The sequence below is a fragment of the Lutra lutra genome, chromosome 2 (genome assembly GCF_902655055.1).
Source record: "Lutra lutra chromosome 2, mLutLut1.2, whole genome shotgun sequence".
In the NCBI taxonomy this organism is placed as follows: Eukaryota; Metazoa; Chordata; class Mammalia; order Carnivora; family Mustelidae; genus Lutra; species Lutra lutra.
The window spans coordinates 89,505,839-89,525,529 of NC_062279.1; the positions used below are offsets into that span (position 1 = coordinate 89,505,839).

The 19,691-nt window shown below is 39.8% G+C and overlaps 1 protein-coding gene across 1 annotated transcript in view; it reads right to left on the reverse strand.

Annotated features, from left to right (window-relative positions):
• SPARCL1 (SPARC like 1) overlaps positions 1-19,691 on the reverse strand; it is a 50,478-nt gene that overhangs the window by 19,691 nt on the left and 11,096 nt on the right. Inside the window, exon 2 of the mRNA XM_047717936.1 lies at positions 921-985. Coding sequence (XP_047573892.1) covers positions 921-974 — 54 coding nt within the window. The 5' untranslated portion in view covers positions 975-985. The remainder of the gene's footprint in view (positions 1-920; positions 986-19,691) is intronic.

Sequence of the window (19,691 nt, forward strand, 5' to 3'; positions counted from 1 at the left end):
CATCTGTCAACCAAATGTTAGCCACCAGCTATCCAAAAACCAAGGACAGAAGCCTAGACAGAGTAGAGAATGAGGAAGAGAAGGGATGAGAGAAATTACTTTGTTTCTTTAGAGGAGACTGATTCCTCCATTTGGTGAAAAAGAAAAAAATGGCACAAATCCTTTGGTTTGATTATAGATTAAGTGGATGATGATCATCCAAGCCATGGTTCTGCTAACAACAGCAACAACAAACACTTTCAGGTAATTTTAAGGGGGCTGACATGGTCTCAAATGATTCTGATTTGTGTGTAGACAATTTATTGCTGTGTGAATGGTGGGGCCAGTGTATCTGAGCATGAAGAAAAAAAAAATGCTCTAGTTCTATTTTCAACAACATCCACACCACCCCCCACCTCCAAGGATGTGTTAGGAGCTGATTTATGATCACGATTCCACTTCCTGCCCCTAACCCATCGGTTCCTGTTTTATTACAGACTCAGAATTGATCAGCCAGTATATATTTGAACTCGAAGGAAATGCTGCTAAAGGGTATGGGTATGCACTCCCAAGACTTCTCATACTAATTTCTTGGGCTTCTCATGCTAAGTGATGAATTTTCGTAAGACAATTTATTTCTTCCCGTTCTCATTGGCATTTATGCCCTGGCATATCCCCTTTCTAAAAACTGATAATCGACATTTTCAGCTTTTGATTTATTCTATCTTGTGGAATCTGGTAGTTCTGAAAGAAGTATTCTTTTAGAAAGTATTTTATCTCAATTTTTCTAGTTGTTTGTTCCCTGCTTGGGAAAAAAATAACATTAAAATTAAAAAGAGAATTTCAAACCACTATATGCACACATTTTCTTTTTAAATGGAGGATGTCTAAATTAAATGTCAGGAAGGAGAGATGTAACAACAGAAAAAAAGGATATTTACCGGGATTGCAGCTGCAGTTCCCAAAATGTATAGGAAAAAAAGCACAGTCTTCATGTTTTCTAGGCCTGTGAACCAAGAAGATAATTAGCAGGGGTGGGTAAAATTTCCTTGTGAAAGATTAAAAGATAATCTCAGCAAATATTGAGCTTGATATTGATCCTTACATTTAAAGGTGATTATTGTCTTTGTGTACACTAACATATCTGGAAAAATGGATTAACGGGTTTTTACCCAATCGTGTCTCTGTGAGAATGACTCCTTGATTTTCTGGCCCAGCTGTGTTTGGCAGAACTTACCTCTCTTTATGCTTGTGTTTTCTTGAATAGAGGCGCTATGCAGATTTGGGTCTTAAGATTTGTGAGTGTTCACAGTGAAGATAAAAGGGACAAAGTGAAATAGTATAGTATGTCAGGTTGGGATAAAACAACCCGCCTCTTCGGTGGTGAAGAAACACATAAATTCAATGCAGAGTTTTAGGAATGAGACATTGTGCTGCCTAAAGCAGTCATCAGTGTTCCTCTAATTCAGAGGTCTCACACTGGCAGTCTGTGTGGATGGGTGGGGGCCTGCAGATGGGTTTGGTTTGGTAGGCACTGGGTATTTAAAACAGCATTTTAAAGTCCAAAGGTTTCAGGTAAAAACCCAGATCTGAACAACAATAACAAAAAAAAAAAAAAAACAAAAAAAAAACAAAAACTCCACCCTCCCCCACCCCCCACAACCCCCCAGATCTGCAGTTTCTCCTGAACCACTGGGCCTCTTAGCAACCACTGGTCTTCCTGGCAACAGGCAGCTGGATCTGAGCAGAGGCTCTCCTCCAAAAGAAGAGCTGGCATTTGCCCCTGGTCTGTTTCAGTTCTGCTATTTGTTTTGAATTGGAGTTTGTTCTAAATGAACTTTTTCAGTTGAGAGATGAGGCAAGAGAAGCTCAAAGAGGCGAAGTAAATTGGCCTCCAGGGGAATTGTCTTAAAAGGAGTGGGTGATGTACATTTCCCTGTGGAGTATTTCTAAACCTGGCAATCCAACTCCATCTGGGATTAGGAACAGAGTTTCTAGTCTTTAAAAGATATTCTCTGGGTCTCCTAGAAATAGTAGGTGACTCTTTTAAATTATTTTTGCAATCTTTTATACATAAATGTATCCATAGAGCTTTAAATAATATTTTGAGGTTTATAAAGAATGTAAACAGTTTCTTCTGCTGGTTACCTCAGTATTTCAAAACAGATGCTTAAATAGACATTTAAAATAAATACATATTTAAAAACATATTAATGTTAAAAATTATTCTATTGATTTAATACTATAATAGCTATCGCTTAACACACATGCCATATGCATGCACACACATGCACAAACATACTCTTCTCCTTCCCCATTTCTCTTCCTAAACTAATGACATCACAATTCTTACTTAAATCACTATATAACATTTACGAATAATGTGTATATTCCTTGCAGCTGAGCCAAGTAGTAATTTCCTGTGTTGAACCACACTTACATTTATTTCTTGAACAATATTTTGTTTTGTCTGGCCCTAGAAATTGCCTTCTCTTTTTTTTCTTTTTAAGATTTTATTTATTTATTTGACAGAGAGAGATCACAAGTAGGCAGAGAGGCAGGCAGAGTGAGAGAGAGAAACAGGCTCCTGGCCGAGCGGAGAGCCTGATTCGGGGCTCGATCCCAGGACCCTGAGATCATGATCTGAGCCGAAGGCAGAGTTTTTTTTTTTTTTTTTTTTAAAGATTTTTTATTTATTTATTTGACAGAGAGAGATCACAAGGAGGCAGAGAGGCAGGCAGAGAGAGAGAGGAGGAAGCAGGCTCCCTGCTGAGCAGAGATCCCTATGCGGGGCTTGATCCCAGGACCCTGAGATCATGACCCGAGCCGAAGGCAGAGGCTTTAACCCACTGAGCCACCCAGGCACCCCCGAAGGCAGAGTCTTAACCCACTGAGCCACCCAGGTGCCCTGAAATTGCCTCCTCTTTTAATATACTTTTCCATGTATACTTATTTTTTTTTAAAAGATTTTATTTATTTATTTGACAGAGATCACAAGTAGGCAGAGAGGCAGGCAGAGAGAGAGAGAGAGGAGGAAGCAGGCTCCCTGCAGAGCAGAGAGCCCGATGTGGGGCTCAATCCCAGTACCCTGGGATCATGACCTGAGCCGAAGGCAGAGGCTTAACTCACTGAGCCACCCAGGCGCCCCCATGTATACTTATTCTTCCCCAATTTTCCAACAACATTTAAAAACTCCTTTTAATATGGTAACAATGGCAACACTAGAACAACAACAAACCCCTAAGAAAATCCCCAAGGCTTATTTTCCCCTTGGAGTTGTGTCTCCCAGGTGTTGGCTGTCTTGCTCCACATGACTGACGCACCCCAGGCAGCCGGCCTGCTTTCCTCCTGGCGGGCTATTCACCACCTCCCTGGGAATCCCCTTTCCTTTGCTCTTTTCCTGGGTTTCAGTTTTTGCTTCCTGGGTCTCATATGTTTTTCTTTTTTTGGTGTTTTCCTTCATTTCATGGAGCATATCCTCCAGAAGCTTCCAAAAGAAACAATTTATACGGGACAGAAGTTTTGAGACTTCGCATATTAAGAAAACATGAGTATTTTATCCTTCCCTTGATACAGAATTTTAGATCAGAACATTGCTTTTCTCAGAATTTTAAAACATATTCCATTTTCTTTTAGTTTCCTGTATTGCTAGTGTAAGGACCTATTTAGCCAGAGCGACTCCATCTTGGTTAAAAGCCATTTTGTCGTTTGTGCAGTAAAACTTAAATTGACCCTGCCTCCCTCCCTGCAGAGAAACTTACTTAGAAGCAAGTCTGGGAAACCAGTAAAATATGGTCAGCCAGTTCCTAATAACAGAGCCCAGAATACAAGGCCAGGTCGGCCAGTTCTTGATAACAGAGCCCAGAATACAAGGACGAGTCGGGCCAGGTGGAGACATCCAATCAGTAAGAAACACACATACTTTTTCCCTAACCACCAAAGAATGTAAACCCCGACGTTTGGGCGCCAACCTTGAACACCAGTTCTGACCAGAGTAATAGGTTAGGTCAAACAGCTACTATAGGGTAAATTGTAATTCAATTGGCCACCTGCGTGTGACCTAGCATGACTACAATCTCATTGGCCACCTATGTGTGGCCAGACTTTTGCTCTATAAAAGGTAGTCTGTAAGATGGGGAGGGGTCGGCCTCCACAGAAGCGGCCCTGACCGGTCAGTCAGTCAATTCTTGAGCCTGTAAGCTGGGGGTGGTCGCTCTCTTCGGAGACAGCCCTGGCCGGTTAGTCTGACTTCTAATACTTAGCATAGAATAGAGCTTTGCATAACTTTCACCTTGTCTCAGTCTTGTTCCCCTGGCCGATCAGTCTAACTTCTAATACTTATCATAAAATAGAGCTTTAAATAACTTTCACCTTGTCTCAGTCTCGTTTCGTTTAATAACGTACCTAACACTAGTAAGAATACCATGTTGTTTTTCCTCCAGTTTTTTTTTTTAAATGAGAATTGGTTTTTTTCTTTCTTTATGTAAGCTTTTAAGTTTTTCCCCCAAGCTTCAATATTTGTTCTTAGTATCTTAGGGTATTACAATCTCTGCCTTAGTTTGGATCCTTTAAAAAAAAAAAAAAAACCTATTTTTTTTTTTTTTTAAGATTTTATTTATTTATTTGACAGACTGAGATCACAAGTAGACAGAGACACAGGCGGGGCTGGGAGGGGAGCAGGCTCCCCACTGAGCAGAGAGCCTGATGTGGGGCTCAATCCCAGGACCCCAAGATCATGACCTGAGCCAAAAGCAGAGGTTTAACCCACTGAGCCACCCAGGCACCCCTATTTTTTATTTTTGTAATCTCTACACCCAATGCAGGGCTCAAACTCATGACCCGAGATTAAAAGTTGCATACTAAGTCAGCCAGACACTCCAGTTTGGATCCTTTTTAATTTACGTTAGGCTCTCATTAGGCCTGTTTCATTTGGAAATTCATATATTTCAGTTCTGAGAAATTTTTAAAAAATATTTTATTTATTTATTTGACAGAGGGAGAGATCACAAGTAGACAGAGAGGCAGGCAGAGAGAGAGGGGGGAAGCAGGCTTCCCGCTGAGCAGAGAGCCCCATGTGGGGCTCGATCCCAGGACCCTGCGATCATGACCTGAGCCGAAGGCAGTGACTTAACCCACTGAGCCACCCAGGTGCCCCCTGAGAAATTTTCACATGTTAATTCTTTGATAATTTTTATTACTCTATTTTTTTGGTATTTTCTTTCTGGAATTCATAATAGTTAAATGTCAGAATTTTGGGGTTGGTTCTCTAATTTACTTACAATTTTTGCTCCTTTTTTCCATCTTGTTTATATTATTCTGGGAAACTGCCTCACTTTTATCTTTTTTCTCTACTATTAATTTTTTAAGTGTTTTGCTCACACACTTTAAATTTATTTCCTGATGTTCCCCCTTTTAGATGTTATCATCTTTTTTCTTTAGTGTGATATATACTCTTGTTTTTGAAGAAATTAATTCAATATTTAAAAAATTTTCTCTGAACCCTGTATTTTCTGTTTCCATATTATCCCTGTTTTTCTGGTTTACTTTGGTCTTTGATTTTTATGTCGAAAGCTTTTCTCGAATGTGTAATGTCTTGCTTGTATGGTAATATTTAGTAGCAAGTCACTAAAAAGCCAATTCGACATTTCACAGGCAGGGCTTGTCACTTTGGAGAGCTACCACGGAGGGGCTCAGACAGTAACCTAACACTTTTGACACGATGCCCTCGATGTCATTGTCAGGTTTTTTTCCTTGGGGAGTTCCCCCTGCCCCCCCAGGGAAGATCTTCATACTTCCTACCCCATAGGGCGGGGTAAAAGCCTGGTTGCTCCATGCTGTGAGATGGAGTGAAGGGACTGGAAATCTCTCAGGGCATACACAGACTCTCACTTAGTCCCCAGATTTCTGTATGGCATCATATCCCACCCTCCATGGTGCCTTTCTAAAACCCAGGGCCAGAGAATAACCTTCTCTTTCCTGTTTAGGGTGAAATGGAGAGTCCTCTGTCAATGCCAGCATGAGCAAGAATCTGGTATCAGTTTATCTGAGAGGCTTTCAACCAATCCCCCTGATTTCAGCCTCTACCCTTGCCTCAACTTCCAAATGACTTGGTACCCCCCAATTTTGAAACTTTTTTGAGTTCTGCAGTGGGAATTGGCTTCTTTGTTTATGGCACCCTTCTCTGAACATCCTTAGATTTAAGCTTTCCCTGTTCTTCCAATTGCTTGCTACGTTCCAAAAATTTGCCGTTATCTTTTATCTTGTCACCCTCTCTTTTTTCTTTTCATTGTGAGTTTATATTATTATTTTTCCTTTCCTATCATTATACTGGAATTTTAGCAGAGTTGCAATATATGCATATGTTTCATCTATACTATCTAATGAACAGATGATTTCTATTTCTTTATCTGATTTATATCTGTGTTACTACCACTGCTGCTGCTGCTGCTACTACTATTTCTAGGACAATAGGAATTACTAAGGTCTTGGTTCTAACTTCATTAGCAAATAAAGTTTTTATTAAAGAAAAGGAGCCTACAGGTGGTAGGACAGACTTCCTTATCATGTTAGAAAAAATAAGAACACACTTCTCACCTATCCCATTATTCTGACTAGGGGATAGTGTGTTGGAAGAATGGAGATTAAAGATTGAGTGTGGGGGAAAACATAAATCACTTGTAACCTTGTATCACCTCAAATAAACTAATCTGTTCCATTTTTAATAAGAATAACATGTATGTATTCAGCTTGGAGACTTAAATTCAATTCCTCTAAAGGACCCCTCTGAAAATGACTGTCCATAACTTCAGGAATTCAGAGTACTAACAGAGGAATGTGTGTTCTGTTTATATCCTTAAATAAACATTATTTAGAACTAGTAATGGTGTATAACAAATACTGAAAGTTTATATTATCAAAGTGCTCTGGGTTTACCAAACAGATCTACAGATGGGATAGTATCTTCTTCAACCTTTGCAATAACCTCATGATGTGGGAGATGACGAATGGGGCTAGAAAGGCTATGACAGGACATGCTGGAGGCCAGAGAGCTGTTAAGAAAGAAAACTGGCCTTGAACCCAGCTTTCCTGGCTCCTGTGCTGGTGCATTCCCAGCTCCTTTGCAAATCAAGATCTCCATTTACCTCTAATACAAAGATGCATGGAAGGAGGAAAAAAACCCTAAGCCAGTATGGGACCAAGTTGAGAATTCACTCTAAATTTTTAAATAAAGAGTTCCGATATTGTAAGGTTCAAGAGTTTGCATACACAGCAAATATATTTTTCTATGTTGAGGAAAAAGTCTTATCATAGAATGTTGGTTGGGTTATTTGATATCAAAAATCCCTTTCAATAATGCTTTTTATTGTCTAAACAAGGCAAAAACATAGAAATTCAATTTCCTTTGGATGAAGTACAATGTTTAAATGAAAATATGCAGCAACACCCCACACCCCAAATTCTAACACTTCAGAGATATTGAAAAAATACCTTGGAATGAAAAAAGCATGTAACTGTCAGGAGAGCTGAATTCTGGTTCCAACAATGTCCTTCACTGGCCAAGAGACCTTGGGTAACTCACTTACCCTTTCCTAGATACAATTTTCTTAAGTGATGAACAATGAAGCAGGTGACCTTGATGATCCTTCAGCTCTAATATTTTATACTGCTAAAACATGATAATTCTATGAATCTCATGAACCACAAACTGCTGTTATCTCTTTTCCTTAAACTACTAATACCATTGAAAATATACTGTATGATTTTATAGTATCAAAATGAAACATTTTATATTGTGGTATTTAATGCTTCAAGCACATAAGTGGTATCTATTTCCTATTTCTATTATTGATGATAATTTAAAATATTTTATGCTCTTAGTGAATGCTAATGTAAAAAGTCATTGAAAAATGCAGTTTCCTTCCCCTATATTCAAAATTTAACATTCATTCATTCATTCCTTTAGCCAGTATTTATTAGATTTATGGAACTACAGTCATTTATATTTTAGATCAGCATATTACTATTCTACTAGCAGTAGGAAATGGTAAAAATACAAAATAGTATAATTTAGTGCCAGCTTTCTTTATCTTGGCACTATGAACATTTCTGGGTGGGTGATTCTTTGTAGTATGTAGAATGTTTAGCATTCTTCTGTGTGTAGGATGTTTAGCAGCAACTGTGAGACTTCTACCCATTAGATTTCATAGCAAGTCCCTCATCCCCCACCAGTTATGACACCAAAAATGTCTCCAGATATTGCCAGGTATCCCCTGGAGGATAAAATTGCCCTGATGGAGAACTACCAGTTTAGTACAAGGAGAATGGTGCTTTGGGGTTAGAAGTATTAGTATTTGGGGGTGCCTGGGTGGCTCAGTGGGTTAAAGCCTCTGCCTTCGGCTCAGGTCATGATCTCAGAGTCCTGGGATCGAGCCCCACGTGGGGCTCTCTGGTCAGCAGGGAGCCTGCTTCCTCCTCTCTCTCTGCCTGCCTCTCTGCCTACTTGTAATCTCTGTCTGTCAAATAAATAAATAAAATCTTAAAAAGAAAAATTAAAAAAAAAAAAAAGAAAGATGTGTATTTGAATTTGGTCCCGCAGCTGCCATCTATGTCATCTTTAGCAAATTACTTAACCCTCTGAGCCTCAGAGTCCCTATCTAAAATGGGGATAACATGTGTGATGGTTAATTTTAGGTAACAGCTTAACAGGGCTGCAGGATGCAGGACTCTTGCCTACATTCATCACAAATAACAATGAAATGAGGCTAAGAGGCTGTTACCACATTTTCTTATAAATGGTAGCAACATAAAGAGCAAGGAAGAATCATCACAAGTATTGTGGGTTTCAAGACTAATTTCCCTTGATTTTAGTTCTTACAGCAATGTGTATAGCTCATTAAATTTGAGAAAAACAATTCCCTTTAACTTGATCATAGGATCTTACACAATTCCCTTTGTTTTCTTAAATGGAGCGCAGCTGAATGGATCAAGAAGAAACGTATCATGTTGGCCAGGGAGTACATCACTCTTTCACTCTTTTATCCATTTATTAAGTGCTTACTAGACACTACCTAAGCACAGGGCTATGGTTCCTGTCTGAAGAATGGAAAAGGAGGAGGTCAAGTAAATCAATGATTTGACTTAATATAATGTGATGTATACATAATGCAACAGAAATAGGGATAAATGGCATTTGAAATCAGATAATGCTACCCAACAACCCCAGTAGCCCCAAACCATCCTGTCCAAAGCTGATTGTTAAACATTTACCACTGGAGAGTTCTGAGAACTATTTAAAGTCAGAACATAGAAGAGTTAATGACCAATTGGATACTGTTGGAAGAAGAAAAGGAAGAGTCTTGGGTTATCACATTTCTAATTTGGGCAGCTGGGTAAATGGTGGCATTTATCACCAAGATAAGGGATTATAACAGGAAGATATGATTTTAGAAGAAAGATGATAAATTAGTTTTAAATTCATTGCATTTGAGTAGTGACATACTTGGATAAACAGGTCTAGGGATAAGCACAGAGTTCGGGGTTAAAGATAGTTTTGAATGCTATTAGCATGGGAAGCTATATAGTGAGTAGGGCAGAGAGCAGGAGCTACAACCCTGGTGAATGAAGACCATTTAATGACATTAGAGGATGAGAAAAGCTAAAGATACAAAGGATCAGAGAAAGGAGTCACATAAGAAAGTGTTAAATGTTACAGAAAGGTCAGAGTAAACGAGGCCAGTGAATTATCCACTGCCTTTGGAAATACAGAGGTTATTGGAGAATTGAAGGAGAGTAGGTTTGGTGAAATGGTGTTGGTGTGGGCCAGTCTGCAGTGACTGGGGAGTAGAAGAAGGAATGAAGACAATGAAAGTAGACCACTCACTTAAGGTAGTTGACTATGAAAGGAATGTAAGATGGTAGCTAAACGGGAATGTGTGGTCACTGGAAATTTTTATTTGTATTAAAATGTGGTCATTAAAGTATCTATGCTGAAGGGACAGCGTAAGTAATGAATGAGAAGATAAACAGGGAGGAGATGTGATAAACAAGGATAACCCTAGTGAACGACAACTTTTGGGCCTTATTCCCTGTGACTTTGGCCTTGGTCTTATGACTTGTTTTGGCTAATGGGACAATATCAGGCATGATGCCAGCAGAAGCTTAGTAGGCACTTACATATTGGGATTTGTCTTCCTATGAAAGCCATTCACCATGTTGTAAAAAAATTGGGCTAGAGACTAGCTGGGACCTCTGAATCAGGTGTGATTTTGTCACAGTCACTGATTTCTTTATCTACAAAACAGACAAAAATATAGTACCTCTCCTATTTATCTTCTAGGGTTATTTTGAGACTCAAATGTGATCATATAGTCATTTGGTGATTTCACCTCTACAAATGAAATGAAGGATATCATTTCTTTGAAACATTCATAAAGCAAAAATGGCTTAATAAGTTCAATCACTGGCCACATAGAAGTCTGGGAAATGAAAGACGATCTTGGATGGTTCAGCTTCAGCTGAGCTCCCAGCTTGCTGGAGCCACATGAGTGACTTTAGACAAAAATCACCAGAAGAACTACCCAGGTGAGTCCTGTTCAAATTGCAGAATCTAGTGCAAATAAGGGGGTTGGTTTTAAGCCATTTAATTTTGGGGTGGATTGTTATGCATCACTGTTATGCAACCACCCTAAATTTGGGGTAGATTTCAGTTATGCATAGATAACTGAAACAGGTGGAAGACAGAAGTGGCCTGAGTCATTGTGAAGGCAATATTGCATCCACAGTGATTAAAGACAAAGGCTCTGATTCAGAGCTCTACTACTTAATTTGCACAATCTTGGATAAAATATTTAGCTTTTTGATGCTCATTGTTTATCTGTACAATGATGATGAAGATGAAGGAAGATGATAGAATTTGTTAAATATTTGCTGGTCTATTATTAAAGCACAGGTGTTAGGTTTAACTCTGAAGAGAAGAGGAATTCTTTGTTCTTTCAGACAAAAGGAAAGAAAGCTTAACAATAAGGACATGTTGAGGCAAGGCCCCAGGAATTCATTAAGTTGCACTTAGCTATACCTCTTTTTACATTTATATAACATTTCACAGTTATAAAAAACTTTCTCGTATATGGTCTCATTTGATCCAATAAGGAAAGGAAGCAGACAACATTTGACTATAAAGATGGAAGCCTGAAGAATCTAAATTACTTGACTAAATGCGCAAGGCTAAGAAGTGAGCAAGGATTAGAATGCAGTACTTTCGACTCAGAATCCAACATTCTTCCATGGCTTCAGAACAAGCTGAAGACTAGAAATCAGAGATTCTGGCTTTGGGCCCTGGCTCTGTCAAGTACTAAATATTACCTTGAGCAAATTACTTCATCTCTCTAAACTTCATGTACAGAATGCGAATAACAATTCCTTGCATTGTCAGAGGGAGCCGCTGAGGTGGAGAAGCTCTTTGCGAACTCTGAAGTAACGTATACATGTAACTGATTGTTATTTCCATCATTCTGCCTGGTGCATCTCATCAATATTATCGTTGTAGTCATTTATGTCTTGTATAATAGTTGTGTTATAAAGAAAATGAATCTTTAATGTTCCTTTACTTTTTTCCCTCCATCCTTCCAGGTCTTCCTCCCCTTGGTGATCTTAAGCTTCCCGGGTGTCTTGGTTTTGGAACATTTCTACTTTTAGTTCACTCTTTAAAAATAAACTCAAACAGGGGCGCCTGGGTGGCTCAGTGGGTTAAAGCCACTGCCTTCAGCTCAGGAGTATGCCACCAGGGGAAAAAGAAGACTTTTTACTAACCAGTGCTTTTGCGTGAGTCAGTTCAGCCCCTTTCATTAAAACCTTTTCCTACTGTGATGAATAGTATCTGGTTAAAAGAAAAATCAAAAAATACTTAAATCTCTTCTGAAAACCACAGGTTGTGGGTTTTTGGGTTTTTTGTTGTTTTTTTTTTTAAAGATTTTATTTATTTATTTGACAGATCACAAGTAGACAGAGAGGCAGGCAGAGGGAGAGAGAGAGAGAGAGAGAGGGAAGCAGGCTCCCTGCTGAGCAGAGAGCCCGATGCGGGACTCGATCCCAGGACCCTGGGATCATGACCTGAGCTGAAGGCAGCGGCTTAACCCACTGAGCCACCCAGGCGCCCGGTTTTTTTTTTTTTTTTTTTTTTAATGTTAGCTGTTATTCTCTGTAGAACTAAGAAAATCGATAGTGTTGATTAGAAAGTATTTTAGGGGCGCCTGGGTGGCTCAGTGGGTTAAGCCTCTGCCTTCGGCTCAGGTCATGATCCCAGGGTCCTGGGATCGAGCCCCGCATCGGGTTCTCTGCTCAGCAGGGCGCCTGCCTCCTTTCCTCTCTCTCTCTGCCTGCCTCTCTGCCTACTTGTGATCTCTGTCTGTCAAATAAATAAAATCTTAAAAATTAAAAATAAAATAAAATAAACTCAAACAGACATGTCCTCTATTCCACACATTTAAATTCTAGTTTTCTACATGCATCTAATCCATACTTAGGAGATAAGGATATTCCTGAATTAATGTCTTTCTGGTCTCAGGTAAGAGGTATTTTCTCATTGTTCTTAGCCCAAAGGAGCTACTACAATGCTGAGAATCTTTGCATAGCTGTGGGAAGACGTACTAAGACATGAAATAAGTACAGGGTTTGTCACATGACCTATGGTGACTAGTCGTGCAGGCTTTTGGACAGTCAACCCAATATTTCCTATATGGTCCCTGATTATTTACTGTGTCTAGAATGGAACTATTTTTTAGTTCCATTTTTTAGTTCTATTTTTTAGTTCTCATGTTTATTTTCATCCTGAAATAAAAGACAAAATTTAAAGACAGAATATGACTGTGTCATTTAGAATGACCCTAGTAGGAAACCACCTCAAATTTTCACTTATAAAGCAGATGACTGTGTTATACTTTTAAAGACTAGACCTCGTGGAACAATCTAGTGTTCAGAATGTAGAAGGCCTTGAGTTCTTGTGCTTGTGTTCCATTTTGTCCTTCAGATCAGTCACTGGGCATTTTTCCTTACTGAGCTAATTGTATTTGCCACACACTGATCAAAGTAATTTCACAGCCTTTAGCTTATTTTAAGAACTGAACAAATGTGCTGATTTGTATAAAGAAGACAGAGTGGAGAACTTTCCTGGGAAATGAGAGATATTTTGAAAACAACTGTCATACTGAAGATGACAGGGAGGCTTAATTAGCTGATGCTTGCAAAGTACTTTGAAAATGAAACCATGATGTCCTTGCTAAGCATGACGAATACCATTTAATCTTGGATCAGTAAAAAGTCATATATTTTGAGACATTCAAATTTGGTGTGTGTGCTCTACGAAATGCAAATTGTTCTTTTTTGTAAAAAGAACAAATACAACTCTGGGTGAAAAGTGCAGTAATAAGACAAATTTTTGAATACAAAGTTATTAACCTAGGGACTTAAATATGGAGAGTTGACGTGAAATTAGATAATGTTATTTCGCCCAAATTTGTGTGTCTATTTAGAGGAATTGGCATAGCTGAGAGAACACTTGGTACTGAGTTGGAAGATCTGAGCTCCAGAACTGAGCTGCCTTTGCCAGCCAAGAGATTTTTTGTCAAGTCACTGATTTCTTTATCTACAAAACAGACAAAAATATCATACCTCTCTTATTTATCTTCTAGGGTTGTTTTGAGACTCAAATGTGATCATATAGTCATTTGGTGATTTCACCTCTACAAATGAAATGAAGGATATCATTTCTTTGAAACATTCATAAAGCAAAAATGGTTTAATAAGTCCAATCAATACTTTGCAGAGACTTTAATTCATCCCTTTTGAGTTCTTTCCTTTGTACCACTCTTTCTTTTTGTGGGTCTAGAGAGGTTAGGGATGAGAGATGGTGGAGAACTTTGAGGAGAATCTTTTCCTTCTGTTAGAAACAGAGTGTCTCATTATCAAACTTTCATGAGAACCTCATCTGGAATTTTAAAAGATGACAGCTAGACTGAATTTTATAGGAGTGGCCTTTTGGGGGAAACCTAGGATTTGAAATTTCAAATGCCTGAAATTCTTCTACTGGACAGCCCATGTTGCCTCAAAACAAACATCTAGATGAAATATTTGGTATGACAGAAACAGGTCTCCCCTTTAAGAACCAAACATCCACGAATGTCAACTCTATTCTAACTTGCACGGGTAGCTGTCTTGAGACAACTTCTAACATTTCTTATTTCGCACACATAAACATTACAGGACGGTAAAGATAGCTGTCAGTTGTCTGCTGTCCCTCCTATTGAGAGGTCTAATTCTCTGCCACTCGAATTGGACTGGCTGTAGTTACTTCACCAAATGACTGAGGTAGAAGTGATGTTCTAGGACTCTGAGTTTAGCTCATAAGAAGCTTTGGGATTTTGACTTATTCATCTAACTATAGCTTTATTGAAAATGTAGGTTTTTGTCATTAACTATTATACATAATAGGTAATATAATGTCCTGTATTTTTTGAGATTTTACTATATGCCAGCAACTATGCTAAGCACTTCACCTGTGAACCGTCTGTTATTCCTGTCACTTCACCTCCACTTCATAAAGAGTACCCATCCAGTGAGAGGTTCTGGAGTTCTGTGCCACTGTGCCCAGTCATGAATGACAAACATGCAAGATTTCAAGAGGAATTGTTTCTCAGGGACATTCTCAAAGATTTCTCTCTCTCTCTCTCTCCAGCTTGGAAGAAATTAGTACATTCTTCCTCTTCTACAACAAATAATTAAAGGGTTACTTTAATTATATTTAGAGGATCCCACAGGCTTATCTTAGGCAAGACTGTGCGACAGCTATGTTTCCACACCTCTTCATCATTCCTCCCAGAGCTCCTCATCTGATCATACCACTCGCCACTCACTAATCTCACTGGGTCTCATTTCACAACTATACATGATGGACCCATGAAGGCAGTTCTCTGTTCTAGCCCTCAGGCATTTGCCAGCCCTTCTGAAAGTTTCTACTGTGGCCTATGTTAAAAATGATTCCAGGGGCGCCTGGGTGGCTCAGTAGGTTAAAGCTTCTGCCTTTGGCTCAGGTCATGATCCCAGGGTCCTGGGATCAAGCCCCGAATTGGGCTCTCTGCTCAGCGGGGAGCCTGCTTCTCCCTCTCCCTCTGCCTGCCTCTCTGCCTACTTGTGATCTCTCTGTCAAATAAATAAATAAAATCCTTTAAAAAAATGATTCCAATGGGCTAAGAGAGCATGAAGACCTGAGCAAACATGGTATCTTTATTTATTTATTTAAAAAATTTTTATTTTTAGGTTACCCCTGCACCCAATGTGGGGCTCTAACTCACAACGCCGAGATCAAGAGTCACATGCTCCATTGCGTGAGCTAGCCAGGCACCCTGCAAACATGGTGTCTTAAAACCAGTTACAGGTTTTCACTGACATATAGACAAGGTCAATTCTTCTGACTTTTGTAAAATTCAGGCTGTGATACCACCGGCTCCTATAATATTAGATAGATGATTCTGTAACTGAAGTTGAATCAAGTATAGTAAAAATGCTTTGCCTTGGGAGCTATTTGAGAGTGGTGTACTGTGAAAAATTATTTTGGCCATATTTATTTTTATTTGCTGAATCATATTACGATATCTGGCCTTTTATTTCCTTTTTCTCTGTGCATGCAGGGCTTTCTCATATTTACATTTATTTTTTCCTCCCTCCATTTTTCACATATACTTAAGCTTAAGCTTTAAAGTTCCCCACTTGAATGTGCTCCTTACAAAGCCTCGTACCTAATTTTGATTTTTCTATTTTAAAAAAGAAGACCCAATACATACAGTAAACTTCTGGTTCACAAATTCTGAATCTACTCCCGAGTATGGCACCCCTGAAGGCCTGTGGCATTTGTCATGTTGCAGGACTTAATAATACCTGAATGATTTGCTCCATGTTGTTACTGGCATGACAATTCACCTTTGAAGCCTAGCCCATGATATGATCAGATATATTACTCCTATTCTTTCTTTGCCTTTAGCTCTTTTCTCTACAACCCACGCCCCTAACCCCAGCCCCATTTATTTCATTCCCTACTTCCCTGAAATTTCTTTCCCCTGAATGTCAGGTTCTTAGCTTTCTGCTCTATTCTTATTTGACTTTCCCTTATTAGTTAAACTCAACAAGCACAATAGAAAACCTCTTTGGATTCAATGGAAATTGTCTCCCTTTTGTTAATAGAGTAAATCGGTTGTTAAGCTCTGCTAGTTGGGAGAGGAATTTCAAGTGCTTTCAGCTCTGTGAATGCACCAAGAACTATTCACTGGGGTAGTTCTCTTCCAGGATTAAGAAAAACAGCAAATCATACCTAAGAACAGTTCCAAGTAGCCTCATTCTCATGGTGTTGGGATCTGCTGGGGAACAATGGTGGGCTTTGATGAGTAGTGTTTGTGAGAACTACTAATGAAAGGACTCACTCCAAGCAGAAGTCCCTCCAGGATTCAGCACATGGTTGAAGTCTCTCATGTGCCTTGGTGAGGGCCAACACATTAAACAGGGAGAACAATGGCTTTTCCCAGTGGTGCACCGCTACACACTGCCTTCTCTGAAAGAAGCAGATACAACAACCTTAATGAATCTTATGGCTGAGGTTTGAGAAGTTCTTTGAAAATAGGATGAAAAACCTGGGCACATTCATGCCTTCCAAAGGGAAGCTCCAGAAGATTCATTCTAGCAAGGAGAGGACACAGCTGGTCTACAGCTGTTAATTCTACCTCTCCCATCCTGGGAAAAGATTTTCCCCCAACTAAATATCTAGAAACCTTCCATCTGCTCCTCCAAATCCACTCTACATTCACTCTCTAAGCCTTCTCCAACCTGAGCTTTCCCAGAGCCTGTGTGAATTACATCTTCAGGTTCTCTTGCCTGATGGCTTCTGTTGGGTTCAGCAGGTGGGGTGCACTGCAGGAGAAATGTGAGGGAAGGAGGAGTGCAAAATCAGGGTATGCATTTTCTCAGCTCCCTCTCTTGTGACTATGTCCCTCTTTTGAAGGTCACAGCTCCCCTCAGTTACCCTCTCTATGCAGCATTTTCTGTCTGAGTTTAGAAAATGCTCCCTCCCCTGGCATGTACAAACTTAGTTCTTATTTGCCTGTTCTCAGAACCCCCGTGGCTTCTCTATACCCTGCTCACACTGATGAGGGCACAGAAGGTGGGTTGAGGACAAAGCAAAAGCTGACACCCTCCAACCTCCCCCACCCCCACTCCTAGGTGGGACATCTGTGACATTCTTAAGGAATCTTGCCACCCATCTTAATGTTAATACCTTGCTAGAGGGCAAAATGACCTTGGCAATGGCAAGCCCTCTGGTATCCCATATCTTGTAGGTCTTCTTTAGCATATGAAAGTTCTGTTGAAATCTCCCTTTTCCTTACTTCCCCCAGCCCCAGGGTAAATAACCTGCCACCCCTCATAACCCCGGGGCAGCAGCTCTTCCTGCCCACGGGTCCTGTTCCTGAGCTTTAAGAAACCACCATTTTGCACCAAAGATGTCTCAAGAATTCTTTCTTGGTCATTGGCTCTGGACCTCACCCCACCGAACTTCACGTATATTCTAGAACTTCATCAACACCTGATAAATAGTCCCTTAATACATTCTCTCAAATCCCCAAATCAATTTTTCTGCCTGGATCTATCATGTCCTTGCTGGAACCTTGACCAAACAACACTTGATTCAAAATTTAGGATTCACGGGTTTGAATATTTTCAGATCCTCTGCCAATGAAGCTGCCTCCTGCTCCCCCGTGCTGCCCTGTTTCAAGTCTGTCTAGTAGTTGCTGTGGGGACCCACTTGGAACCCTTGAGCTGGTATGAAGATTATTTTAAGTTGAGGGCATTTGAGATTCAACAGATGCAGAAAGAAGCCTTCTTGGAGCTTCCTTTATCTGACTAAAAGCAGAACCTTATGAGAAATGAGAAATGCCATAAATTCCTTCTTCAGGGTAGCTTCTACTCCTGGGAGAGAGACCAAGAGTAAACCTACCATAAATTCCTCTCCAGGAGAGTTTTATGGCTCTGAAGAAGAAAAACCACTTACATAATAAAACATTTTCACAAACTCTCTTATCTCCAGTTTGTTCTACAAACCATTTGTCTTTCCTAAAGAAATTTTTTGTCCTTTCATAGAAGCTGTTTCTTCCCTCACTCATTCCTTTCTCCTACTAAATAAGTATAAGCCTATACAAGCCTTAAACTTTAACTGTTTAAGGAGCCAGCTCCTGGTTGCATACGAATAAATCTTTTTCTCCTGTTAACCTGTCTTTTGTCAGTTTAATTTGCAGGCCCCAAACACTGAACATAAGAGGGTAGAGGAGAACATTTCTCCTCCTCTGTAGTGCCTTACCTGGGGGCACATTCTTCTTCTTCTTTTTTTTTTTAAAGATTTTATTTATTTATTTGACAGAGAGAGATCACAAGCAGGCAGAGAGGCAGTCAGAGAGAGAGGAGGAAGCAGGCTCCCTGCTGAGCAGAGAGCCCGATGCGGGGCTCGATCCCAGGACCCTGAGATCATGACCTGAGCCAAAGGCAGCGGCTTAACCCACTGAGCCACCCAGGCGCCCCGCACATTCTTCTTTTTAAATGGAACATAGCAGTCCTCATCTTTGGAAAGAATCTAAAGCTACAAGGTATTCAAATGTGATTAGCACTCAATAATGATGGTTCTGCTGATATAATCATAAGATTTGAAAGGTGGATTGAAGAGTTTTAGAAAGAAACATGTGCCGGTAGCTCTGGGAGTATTTTGTATTGGAACATGACCTTTTTTTCCACTTTAAAGTACTCTCCCATTTTGCTTTTCATGCAATCTCCAGAATGTTAGGACACCAGGATTAAACTGGAACCTTAGGAAGTAAATTAGTCTCTCTGTTCTTTCCTCCTCTATTTTGTAGTCCTTTCCTATACCAAAGGAAATCCAATTCATTAACTGAGGCTGACTAAACATTGTAAACATCTGTTCTAAAACCACTGTTTTGGGGTAGTTAGTCCAAACATGTAGAGAATTGCCTAATCGAGAGTAGTCTAGGGGCACCTGGGTGGCTCAGTGGGTTAAGCCTCTGCCTTCAGCTCAGGTCATGGTCTCAGGGTCCTGGGATCGAGCCCTGCCTGCATCAGGCTCTCTGCTTAGCGGGGAGCCTGCTTCCCTCCCTCTCTGCCTGCTTCTCTGCCTACTTGTGATATTCCTCTCTGTCAAATAAATAAATAAAATTTTAAAAAAAGGAGTAGTCTAATTAGCCACATTGAAACAAAGTTGTATTTTGGATGAATAACACTGTATAAGGGAATCTGCTGTTAATTCTTTTTGGACAATGACTATTTTCAATAGCTTCATGGCACTAAAATGTACATACTACATCAATAACTATGCTATGGATCTTTAGAGATGTTAGCCCTGTTATCAAGATGCTGGAAAGTGTGAGGTGACTCAGCCACCTCCAGCCAGGATTACAACCTCAGGCCTTATTTGGCCACCATCCAAATACCGAGGATTTGGGAAAGATAAAACAAAGAACCAAACGTAAAATAAGCATGGGCTAGATTTTTGTCTGTCACCTTGTGGGAAAAGAAAAGAAGTTAATCATATCCAGAGCTCAGACTATAGTAAACTTCTGCTCTCCTATCCACAGTATTTTCCAACCAAAAGAAACCATTTGCTTTTTTTAAAA